This window comes from Rhipicephalus sanguineus, chromosome 2, assembly GCF_013339695.2.
Source record: "Rhipicephalus sanguineus isolate Rsan-2018 chromosome 2, BIME_Rsan_1.4, whole genome shotgun sequence".
Lineage (NCBI taxonomy): Eukaryota > Metazoa > Arthropoda > Arachnida > Ixodida > Ixodidae > Rhipicephalus > Rhipicephalus sanguineus.
In genome coordinates this window covers 4,837,549-4,850,437 of record NC_051177.1, presented here as the reverse complement: position 1 = coordinate 4,850,437, position 12,889 = coordinate 4,837,549, and the positions used below count along the sequence as shown (strand labels likewise).

The 12,889-nt window shown below is 48.4% G+C and overlaps 1 protein-coding gene across 1 annotated transcript in view; it reads right to left on the bottom strand.

Annotated features, from left to right (window-relative positions):
* LOC119382356 (fat-like cadherin-related tumor suppressor homolog) overlaps nucleotides 1–12,889 on the bottom strand; it is a 912,235-nt gene that overhangs the window by 286,576 nt on the left and 612,770 nt on the right. Inside the window, 1 exon segment of the mRNA XM_049412132.1 lies at nucleotides 6,064–6,192. Within this exon segment, the coding sequence (XP_049268089.1) occupies nucleotides 6,064–6,192 (129 nt within the window).

The following is a 12,889-nucleotide window of genomic DNA, read 5'->3' as shown; positions in this document are numbered from 1 at the left end:
TCTTGGGAGGTGTGACTGACCACATCGGACCCAAGCTGTCAACACTGCCGCCGCCATCAAGCCCTGCAGTGCTCCGGCCATGGAGTGTGAACTACCGCCCCAGACCGGAGTGCAAAAGCCACGCGAGGTGAGATGAACATTTATCATTCCCTTACTTACCGGCCACCAGTCAAGCACGACTTACCGGCTTACCAGCCACCAGTCAAGCACGCTGTCTGGATTCCAAGCAAGGTTTCGCGACGAATTTCTATCCGCTGATTACCAGCGTCACATGCAGCACGAGTTAAAGCGGTGTACTCAGCATCCGGATGAATCGTTGCTCGAGTACGTGAGGGCGACGGACTAGCTCTATCGTATTGCTGACCCCTGAGCTCTAAATTGCGAGAAGGTGGAGTGAGCCACGCGACAAGCGCACCCCACTTTCGCAGCATATTTGAGAGGCGGCAAGTTCAAGGATTTGGACGAGCTGACCTCGGAGGCAAAACGCATACAGGCGGACATACTCGCCTCACGTGCGTACACACCGCCACCCCCAGCATCGCAGGCACTTGAGCCGCGATGCGCGTGGAACGGAGGCAACGTTCGCATCCGTCCACAGGGAAACGGTGTAGTTGCCTTCAGTAACGGGCACTCGAGTAGCGGTTGGGAGATATCTGACCGGGCTCTTGACCCGTACATGTACGCCATGCGAGCAGCACACGCTGCCGATGGCCGAGGTTCGCAGAATCGAAGTCGACATACCGGCCTGAGGACACTAGAGCGTAGCGCGTCCGGAAGGGAGCATCCAATAGAAAGGAACGGTGGCCAAACGGCGCGAGGCACAGCACACCAAGCCCGAACGCGGCCGACCACCCTCTGCTATCGTTGCAACCAGCTGGGGCATTTCGCCCGAGATTGTAGGCAACCCGCAAGCTGAGAGCATGCGCTTTTGGGAAACGAGTGGGGCCGCTGGTGAGCAATGCTGCATGGCCGGCAGCAAACAAAGCGGTGCTCAGTGAGACACATGAACTCCTAGCCCCGCTGGCTTGTCGTTCTGGACCACCCAACGACACGCCAGTGCCACTTATTGAGCTAACAGTTGCCCGGCGCGGGTTTTTTGCGCTGTTAGACATGGGAGCAAGCGCTTCACTCTTAGGCGACGAAGTGTACGATCATCTCTGTCGGAGCACTATCCAGCTTAGATTGAGTAATGCGACTTTTCGGCTCGCCAGCGGCACGGTGCAAGCAAGCGCTGCCGCTCGGCTCGTGGTGCAGTGGGAGAACCGGGTCAGGCGGCAATGCCTAGCTTACTTCCGCAGCCTGTCGGTTCTTATCATTCTTAGTAGAGACTTCCTCACCAAGATGGGCATTGTTATGGACGTCTGCAACAGAGGATATAGGGAGCGAGCATGTGGCACCCTGAAACCTTTCATTTCCTTTCAAAAAGCCTCAGAGACAATTACATTCGATGATGCTTCACGCGCAGACCGTCCCAACAATTGCCCGAAAAAGTCACTCGTAAAGGTTTTGCCGGGTCGACAAACCGAACCGCGGAGAAAGAACGCGTCGGAGGGAACATCTCCCCTTGCGAGCGGCCCCCATTCCCCTCTGTGGAGGCACAGTGCACTGCAGACCGGGGCGAAAGGGACCACCCACTGCTCAACAGCTCAAGCAGTTTGATGATGGAAGAGAAAGCTCGCCTCTCATTGCTTCTGAATGAGTATGATGCCATATTCACAGAACAGCCTGGCTGCACTGTGCTAGTTAGACACAAAATTGAGGCAGGCGATGCTTCTCCTTGGAAATGCAATCCTCAGCCGGTGAGTTTGATTAAGAGGAAAGCATTAGACAGCGCTCTGGACGAACTGCTCGATACAGGCATTGTCGAAAGGTCAGAGAGCCCATGGGGTTTTCCCGTGGTGCTGGTACCGAAAAAGGATGGGACAACCCGCCTTTGTGTTGACTGCCGTCGCCTGAACGAGGTAACACGCAAGGATGCATATCCGCTTCCTAGCATTCCCTCGATCGTGTCCAATGTTGGCGGAGCAAAGTACTTCACTACGCTCGATGCTAGCAGAGGATACTTTCAGGTGGAGGTAGATCCCCGTGACCGAGAGAAGACTGCCTTCACTTGTCACAGGGGCCTTTTCCAGTTTACCCGAATGCCATTCGGTCTTGTTGGTGCACCTGCGACTTACCAGCGCCTGATGGACCACGTTTTAGGTGATGCAAGGTGGCACTATGCTCTTGCTTACCTGGACGATGTCGTGGTATACTCGCGAACCTTTGATGAGCAGTTACGCCATTTCAGGGACGTGCTGGAGCATCGGAGGTCGGCGGGAATAACGCTAAACCCGGCCAAGACTCAGACTGCCGAAACCCGAGTAACGCTAATGCGTTTCACGTTGGATAACGGACGCCTTCTGCCGTGTGATGACAAGGTTCCAGCTTTATTGAACTACCTGTTACTGACAGACATAGGCGGACTGAGACGCTTTCTGGGGCTGGTGAACTTTTATTGTCAGTTTATCCCAGACTGCGCCGCACTGCAAGGCCCCTTGACACTTCTGTTGAGGAAATGTGAGCAGTGGAGGTGGGGTCCCGAGCAAGAGGAGGCACTGCGCAACCTCGTTAAAGCACTCGCAGAAACCACCGAATTAAGGCTAGCGGATTTGAGTAAAGAGTTTGTCATTCAAACGGACACCTGCGACCTCGGCCTAGGAGCGGTTTTGCTCCAACAGCATGAAGGTGGCTTGCAGCCGGTAGCTTTTGCTGGCCGCTCCTTGACTCCCACAGAGAAAAATTATTCCGTGATGAACAAGGAATGTTTGGCAATCATTTTGGCCCTGAAAAAGTTCGATTACTATATTGATGGAGTTCAATTTGTTATCAAGACTGATAGAATGGCACTAACTTGGCTTGACACCTAGGGGAGCCACAACCTGTTGTGTCTAATAGAGACACAAGCTGTTGTGTCTAACTAAGAAAAACGAGCCCTTAAAAAGCCACCTTCTTTCCTTCATCCATAGCAAGGGTCTCGTTCTGGCAGACTTGATGCCTTCAGGTAGTATGCGAGGGATTATTGGTCAGCAGCCAGCTCGTAAAAAAAAAGATCACGTGCTACGTGACGCCAAAAGGCAGAAAACGAGTGTTCCACACTCGCCGCCATGGCTGCGATCAGCGCTGACTAACACTCCTAGGTTTAAATGCACATATATACTCTATAAAGCGAACGGGGGATGACCGCCGCCGTAGCTCAGCGATAGGGCATCGGACGTGTCATTCGAAGGTCGCAGGTTCGGTTGCTGCCGGCGGCAAGTTATCTTTTCGTCCACTTTACTTTCTTCACATTTAGGTCTTAATTATTACAAATAACATCTCCTGGGTGATTCCACGTAAGATCGAACAATCGATGGCTGGTCGACCTCTCAAATTTATTTCAAAATTTTATATATTATTGCCCGATGAGTGGAAAGGAGAGATCCGCAATTTGTTTTGCCGCCCAAAATTTTTTCGAAGCACAGGAAATCAATAATGACGAAGAGGTGGAGTGGAGCGCTCATCCGCTCTGCTGGTTTGGCCAACTTTCGTTATGAATTGCACAAAATATATTAAAGTTAGGTAGCTGAAATTTTTTACTAATATATGCATGTTTTTGCTTCTGCTCAGGTATTTTTAGTTTTGATGTGTAGTGTAGATGTTTTTATAAAAAAACCTCAATATTGGCCCAGGAAACGCACAGGAGACGCACAGGAGGAGCAGAGTAAGAGCAAAGCACAAGACCTATCCGCGCCGAATGAAGTGTGAACAGCGCTCTGAACGCGCGGCTTAGTTCAGGCCGTATGCTGCCTACATCTAAGATAGGCAAGCGCATCCGGTTACGATAGTTCTGCTTTTTCTTAACCTTTGACATTCCATATTTGCTTTGCCATGGAGCGCCACGTTAATGCTTCCACTGATAGCAACTGGCGCAGCGCAGTTTTCTCTGGCAGCAGCGTGCGTGAAGCGAGCGCTCATAGCTCCCTTATAGAGTTCTCATCATTGCGTTCCCAATCTCTGCCTTGTTATCAGCGCCTAAGATGCGATGCGAACAGAGGGCTGGGATAGAATAGCGAAGCTCCAGTGCACGTGCGTTCAAGTCACCCGGAGAGGTCGTTGCTGTTTCGAACTCAATCGGTCTGACGACGCGAAAACGAGCTCTCACTGCGCCGTCTCTTACAACGAGCATCTCGGCGTGCGCGCGCGCCTGCTCGGGAGCCCCGCGCCCGTGGCTGCTGGCAGTGACGAAATAATTTCAAAATTAACGTCTTCAGTGCCGGCGACACCTTTTCGGTACCTGCTAGGCCTTTTGATAAAAAGCAATTCAATCCTGCCTGCATTTTATACACTTGCTGGGCAAGGAAGTCGGAATTGCCAATCCTTGCCTAAGGGTCTCATTGGAGGGGTCGTAACTATTAGTGCAACGACATTATGCAACATGTTTTCAATGATTATGAAAGCTGATGTGGAGGAGAATAAGTGAACAAAGTTTAAGAAATATAAAAAATGGTTTTTTTTTAATTGTCGTCAGAAGTTTTCATTGTCCAGTGTTTTCTTTAACTTAGCCCGATCATATCTCTTTACTGAAAAGTTATATAAATATAAGATTCAGCAGTGTGGTAGATAACCATGCGAAGAACGTAACGCGCAATTTTTGTCGCTCTGCTACAAGGATTTTTCGAGATAAAGACCTTCAAAATAAAGAAAATAACGTTTCCTGGGCGAATTTTGAGTTTTTTTTAAAAACATCTACACTACACATCAAAACTAAAAATACCTGAGCAGAAGCAAAAGCATGTATATATTTAGTTAAAGAAATTTCAGCTACCTTACTTTAATATATTTTGTGCAATTCATAACGAAAGTTGGCCAAAACAGGAGAGCGGATGAGCACTCCACTCCACCTCTTTGTCATTATTGATTTCCTGTGCTTCGAAAAAATTTTTGGCGGCAAAACAAATTGCGGATCTCTTCTTTCCACTCATCAGGCAATAATATATAAAATTTTGAAATAAATTTGAGAGGTTGACCAGCCATCGATTGTTCGATCTTACGTGGAATCACCCTCCTATACTTTCCTTGGCATTATTGTCTGTTAGTTCTCATTAATATTGTGTCTAACAAAGAAAAACAAGCCCTTAGAAAGCCATCTCCTTTCTTTAATTACGTGTAGCTGACTGTGTACTTCTTTGTCCTTAATTATTCAGTAACCCCTTAAGAACTGCTCCCCACTGCATGTCTCTTATAAAGGGGCTCAACTGTAATACCTCTTCAAGAAATCCATTTAAAAAGGCCTATTTGTGACCCTACAATAATTGCTCTAAGAAAGAACACACAGTGGGCAATCTCTTAGGGACTTGAGCCAATCAGTGGCATGCATACAGTGTCCATGAAGGCTGTAGAACTGGTAAGTCGACGTGTGCTGTTAGCCTAATACCATGAAGGCAGATCTTTGAAAATATATCCCACAGTGCCACTCACAGTTCATTTTGATCACCTCTCTCATAGCCCAACCAACAATATCTGTCGGCAGAGATGCTGAACAGCTTGATCAAATGCTGGTCTTCAATGTAGAGACACACCTAGAAGCCAGGACAAAGTTCTGAAGATGATAGATGCTGCCTGCATTGTTTCTTGAATGCCTCCAGAATGGCTCTTCATCAACCAGCTACATGAAAGACTACATTTTTTTTTTTTTTTAACAGCACGGCTGAGCAACTGCAGATTTATGTGACAGAAGACAACAGAAGCTAGTAATGCATAACATGCAACACCTCAATTTGGACTCTGGGTGTCCGAGTTTCAATGCAACCAAAGCAGTGGTCAAATGGCCAAGCATCTGCTGCTGTGGCGGAGTAGATTGGGCACAAATGTGTTAGGGCGAACAGTGAGAAATTGGTGGCATGCGATTGCCGAGCCTCCTCTTTTCCTTTGAAAAATTCTGCCTTGTCATGGAGCACAATATTCAACTTCCAATGAACATCTATGCAAGCAATTGAGAATTCTGCGGACACTACTGGCCAAACAAAATGATGGTCAACTTGCCGTTTCTCGGTCCAGAGGCCCTGCCACACTGAGCTGGCCAGTGGCAGGATCTAAGGAAAAGGGCCCTGGGTGCAGCAAGGTGTATCGCAGCTGGCCACCACTGTCTGCATCACTGGCCTGTACCTGTATGTCAAAGGAAGACACAAAACGACAAACATGTGTCTTCACTGGGTCCCCGTCCTTTGAGCGCCATACCAATTTTCCTTGAGTAATCAGCCTCAGCAACAAGCCCTGCTGCCGTGACAAGCTTTTGTCTGCTTTCGAACTTGACATATTCTGATGGGCTAGCTGGTATTGATGAAGCAGTGCACAAAAGACAGGCACACATAATGGCATCTTTCATACACATCTCTAAAACACATAAAGAAGGCGCAAACCCAGTGCTGCGTCTTCTTCTGTTGTGCGCTGCTTCATAAACTGCATTCCAAGAACAGCGGTCTCACACATCAGAGAGTACACTCAATGATGTGCTGCTCCTGAGATTGCGCTCACTCCCGTGACACAAAGCACTGAGCCCACTAAAAATTCGTGTTTGTCTTTTGAGCAAATAAATACTATGTCTTTGAAATTAATACTGATTTGTGCTAGTTGGTAGGAATTCGTGGTACAGTTACTTCCGCTCCTCTGAAGAACGTGTTTTACCCTTGTCCCACTTTCTTAAGAGGAGGGCAAGTAACTACATCACAAATCCAATGTTTTTTATGATCACCTTTACTTCAAATTTTTGCATACAAAAAAAAAACCGTTATGAACCGTTACTTAACACTTTTTTTTTTCGATCCGGAACAGAAACGGAATGGAACTTTTCGCGGTGGAACGAAACTAAAACCGAAACGAAAAACATTTTGTTCCGACACCCTGATATGCATTATGAGGAGGTTTTACACACTACTTTCATGTTGCTTTACTGCTGTGAATTATATATAGTGCTTGGGCTGTACTGCATATGTTGTTCCATGTGTTCAGTATTGGGTGCAGGTTCTGTGCACAAAGATGGAAATATACATATGCTTACACCGACATGAGGACTGCTTCTGTTTTGATTCCAATAAAATAGTGCAAACACTGTTTCTTGTATCAGTTGAGGGGTGACTATTTGTCGTGCATGCAATGGAAGAAATGAACTTCTGCATGCAATACAAAATGGTGAAACACTGCTCGCTCAATGTAACGGCCTGTGTTTTATTACCAAACAAGCAAAACAGATGATTTACACATTAGAACACATTGTGGAAGAGAAATAGGTGACAGGCAGTTAGGCAACAAGTCATCACTGTGTTCTAACGTATGTTGGGTGATATTTCATTAATCGTAGCATAATTGCAGGTGCCTGTTGTAGTATAAGTGAACTTATACAGGTGGACGAGGGAATGCACATATGACCGAGTTTTTCCAGTTTTGTACCTATTTGCTATAGTCCTTGTGTTTCTGTGTTATGTATGTAACATTCTGAATTGTGAACAAACCAACCTCTCTACTGCTGTGATTACAATATCCTAGCAATTCAAGCGAACCAATATTTTCTGGAGAACAGCTGTTTCGTTGAGGAGGACTGTAATACATATTTTTTTTAAAATTCATTCTGCGTCATCTGTGCACGGGGAATGCCAAGTACACATGGACGTTTACAAGGGTGAAGTGCAAGTGCATTACCTTTTTTATTTAGCGGGAGACATGTCACTGGTAAATTTGTGGATGTTGTGCATGACCAATGTTACTAGATTAGCTTGACATCGGGGCACACTTTCGGCATTCACTTTAACGCGATGGTGTGATGCTTAACAATAACGGTTAATTAGTAGGATAGTAGGTAGTCTACGAGTATGAAAGCAACTAAATACGAAATATCAGTTATAGAGAACCACTGTATGCCACGCTAAAGCACGAATTGCAAATAAGTGCTCATTGCGGAAATAGATTATCGTTCAGCTGCTCAGAAGGCGCTGTTGCCCCTGCGTGCAGCTCGCGACAGTAGGCGCGCTTTAAATGCACCTAATGTAGGCGCGTTACAATATCCATGTAACTGTGGCGTCTGCGTGTGTAACTTTTATATGCTATGGGAGCGGCAGCCGCCAACGCGCCGATGGTAGAAGAGAACGATGAACACGGACACGCTCACGGCTCGCGCTCAGTGGCCGTTGACAGTGAGTCGCGGCCGAGTCTTGTAAGGATAAAGGCGTGTTGCTCAGTGCACGGTGAGATCGAGCGGCCGTGCTCAGTATCTCATCCTCGTCTCTGAGGGGTTCTGCGCGGCGGCTGGCCCAGACCCCTACAATGCAAACAGAGGCGGTCTTAGAACAGCTCAGAACACGCTGCTGCCACTGGACGCGTGCAGCTCGCAGCAGAAATTACTAAAATTGCCCTACAGCATACACCCATGAAATGCAGATACGTTCGGCCAACTGAAGATACCTTTGTCACGCTGGTATCCACAAATTTCGGGCGAGTGAAGCATTGTTGATATATGGAGAAGCACTCAAGAGGGCACACGTTTATCATTTTTATAACAGCACGACATGACGAACCGAAGAATTCGGAGCCGAAGGTGTTCACTTCGGCCTGCATGACGCCCCACAAATTATGTAGCTTAAACACAGGCCGATGGTTGTTCTTTGAAGATGACTGGAAGCAAAAGTACTCTCAGTGAGTTGACAGTGGAATTCAGGTTGTATTATATTTCGACATTACCGCTGAATCCATCTTCGAGATATCTTCGACGTGAAGTGTATTATCCAAAGGTCAAAGGATCGTGTGCACTCTCTGTCAACAAAATAATAGTGTTAAAACCCTCAGCTATAATCCAACCCTCATAGTTCACGATGGGCCGCTCTGCGGTCTGTTAATTAAGAACCTGCTTGCAACGCAATCTGTGCACGCACTGATAAAGTCAGCACGAGATCCGTGTCGTTAGAACTCAACGCCACACACAAGTTTTGTAAGGTTTGAGGCCAGTTATCACGTACAAGACTAACCGAAACAAGCGAGGCACAAGAGACTGCGATGCCGAAAAGGTCATGCGGCCAAATTTAAGTTACGCTCGAACGTGCGCGGGCGCACCGAGTTCAGCAGACGACAGTTGGCATCTACCAGAAGTGAGCCATCTTTTCGAAAACTCACAACGAAGTTTTTCCATATTTAAGCCTGTTTATTTAACCACAACTATTATACACAGTGTCAATGGGAACAAGCGCATCTGATCGAAACACCGCTCTTGATTTATGTCGGCTATTGGCCAATAAGCATGCTATGTCTCTTGCGACGTAAACTGGCAGATCCGCGACGTCAACGTGCAGACGCCCACCGACGAGAGTGAGAACCGGCCCCTGTTTGAAAAGAGGGTGCCTGGGGAAACGGCAACTTCGCGCTCCACCTGTGGGCTTTACGCAGCGCGCACGACTGCAATATTTGGCAGAGCAGTTCATAGCCGTGTCAGCTTTCCGCAGGATGTGTTTTTTCAACAAGCTCAAGCGGTGCTTCATGACCCCTTTAAAGTGCTAACAACCCCTCCGGTGACAAGCTAAGCCTTTATGCGTCGTGAAGCGACGCCCGGTGCATGCTCACGAGTGAATTAACCGCCTCTGCAATGAACTGACACCATTTCACAGAAGCGCAGTACCGCCACGTGGAGCCGATCGTCTCTGGCTAGTTGCGTGTAGCGTGTCGCCTACTCAGCTCACGGAGTCACTGCAGGGCCGCTTGCTGTATGCCGTATGCGCGCGTTTGTACGTTCTTTGTGCCTGCTTCACTCCGGACCGTGCACGGGTGTGGCGAGTAGCCTGTTCGTTCAATGCGGCGAAAACAAGCATTTTCCAAGCAACGCGCACTCTACGTCTCCGCGATGCTCGCGCGGCCCTGCACGACGATGCGCGGCGCACTTCAGTTGTCACCTAGTCAAACACGCAGCATACATTCGTCGTCAGTGCATCGACGTTTCTTGGTGCCCGCGCTGCTCCAACAACAGCGAGCTACTTTTGTTTCTACAAAGCGACGCGCACTTTAAAGCAGTCTCGCACGACGCGGCGATGCCCACGCGCCCATACGGACGGTTCAAGGACATGTTGGTAGACCGGCTGGCGACACGTGCGTTGAAGGTTTTCGGCGTTGGCAATCGAGGCAGGAGCGAACGAACTTCTGCACGCAGCGGTATGTCCCTCGCCAGAACTATCGTTGTCGAATGCGGTGTTCAGTTTTGGATACCCCAGAGTGTGCGCATTGCGGATCAGAGTGGAAGGACTCGCATACTTCGGAACGCAGACTGCGAGGTATCACTAGTAGCCACTGGCGGCCGTCGGCATTGTAATTGCGTCGGTGCAGTAGGTCGCCACGAATGGCAAAATGGTGGGCTTGACGACGCAACGCGCGAGTGGATGGTGCTACCGACGGATCAGTGAGCAAGTCGATCAGCGAGGCGATCCATTTATTCTTGCGTTGTTCGGTAGTGAAGGTGTGAAAGTCGATGGCATAAACAGCAATGTAAGATACTGAACAAGGGGCATTGTCGTCAGGCAAGGGGGAGCGCGAGAGGGCGTCGGCGTCAGCATGCTGGCGTCCGTTGCGGTATAGTACGCGGATGTCGTAGTCTTGCAGGCGAAGTGCCCAGCGGTCGAGACGGCCTGAGGGATCCTTCACTGACGACAGCCAGCATAGTGCATGACAGGTCGGTGAAGACATCAAATGGGCGACCATACAAATAACGTCGGAATTTTGTAAGGGCCCAGATGATCGCCAGGCACTCTTTTTCCGTGACTGTGTAATTAGTCTCGGCTCCAGTAAGCGTATGACTTGCATATGCCACGACATATTCGGGGAACCCTGGTTTGCGCTGCGCAAGGACAGCGCTAAGGCTTGCACCGACGGTGTCCGTGTGTACCTTTGTTGGAGTGGTAGTGGTGTAGTATGGGAGGAGACGTCAACAAACGACAGAGCCTTGCGAACGTGTCGTCGCACTCGGACGACCAGGAATTTAGGGGCTCGCTACTTCCAAGGAGCTTCGTCAGCGGCAATATGATGGTGACAAAGTTTCGCATCTCAGAGTGACTTGCAAGTATCAAGGGATCTAATATGCATCTCAAGTGTCCTGATCCTATTCTCCCTTTGGTTAATTATTGTGTCGAGAAGAAACTCAGGCCAGTAATTTCAGATAAGGAAGGGTATCTTGTAGTTATGCCGGACAGTTTGTACTCAGATAAAGTATTAACAGCCATAAAAAACAATTTTAGGATGGTAGAACTTAAACCATCAGTATTTAGGCAACGTGCTGTCGACCTTTTGTTAAGACATCACCTAAATCACTTACTTTAGAATAGTTTTTTTTCAGCGAAAACACATAAGAACGAGATTCCGTTTTGAGCAATTGTTTCAGAGCAAGGTACCTTGCAAGTCGCTGTATCTAGTTATTTGCAGAACTGCTTAACCTCTTTGAGTTTTTCAGACCCTTTTCGTATGCGTAATTCTCAAGCGCTAGTTGAGTTCCTATAGGCCTCCAACGCTCAAGTTTGCGCAGCGCCGTCCACCGCCCCAGCGGAGAGAAGGGAAACCTCCGGTAGTTCGGACGGGTCGCTCTTGCTTGGTTTTCCCATTGCGCGCGCGGAGAACGTGCTCCCCGGGGCTTTTATCTCGCATTTTTCACGCTATGGGTGCCGTTCCTTCGTCGTACTCGAAAGCAGGCACGCAGTCCTGCTGCATTGTGAACTGTCACAAACGTTTAAAAATGACGAAGGGCCGAAAACTGCCCGTCAAGTTCTACCGTTTCCAATGCAAGCAGTACGAGGAGCAGGGGCGTCAAGAGTGGATTATGGCAGTTCGCCGCGATGCTTTCGCGGTCTTGTCACCTTGAAGCAATTTTTGTCGTACACAGTATTACGAACTATTAACGGGGAGAAACGCGATGATCGTGCTCATTTGAAAGGGAAGTGCGTTTGTGAACCGAAGCTACAACAAATAGACAGCCGCTGTACGCTTCAAGATTGCGCGCTGGCTTTCCGAGTCAACCATTTGTACTGTGACAGCAGCGGAGCATGTGGGCTTATTACACCACAGTTTAAATAACGCACCGTGAGTACTAAGTGTTTAATTCAGCTCATTGCGGTACATTTCCCGTCGCGGCTCCCTGTAAACAGAATTAAGCTGCATGTTTGCACTGAGCGTTTATATTGGCCTTGCATACGACACGCCGTGATTGCTTAGCAGGCTGAAGTGTTGCGCTGCTAAGATCGTGGTCATGGGTTCGATTCACGCATACGGCAGCTGCATTTCGACGGGAGCGAAATGCAGTAACAACGGCGTACTTAGATTTACGTACACGTTAAAGAACCCCAGGTGGCCGAAATTAATCTGAAGTCCCCCACCAAGGCGGCAATTAAATTTTCGATGGCTTCGGCGAATTCAGATGCGTTTATCATTGGGCACAAATCTCGGCATAATCATAAACATGAGTAATCCCAGTGGGTATTGTATAGTATCAGGGGCGTAGCGAGAAATTTTTTTCGGGGGGGGGGGGGGGGGGTCCAACCGTACTATGTTCGTGCGTGCGTTTGTATGTGTGCGTGTACATATACGCAAGCAAAATTGAAAACTTTCGGGGAGGGTTTGAGCCCCCCCCCCCCAACCCCCCCCCCCCTCCCTGGCTACGCCCCTGTATAGTATGATGCTGACCAAGCGAGCTGTCGAAACAACCAAAGCGACGTTAGAATAAGCGAACACGGTGCGCGATCACGCGTCGATATTATTCGAAATGAAACACGCCTCTGCAAGAAACATGCATGGTCGAAGTGGGCATGATTTTTTTTTTAGCGTATCATTATGCTGTCAAAGGGAGCTCTAAAAA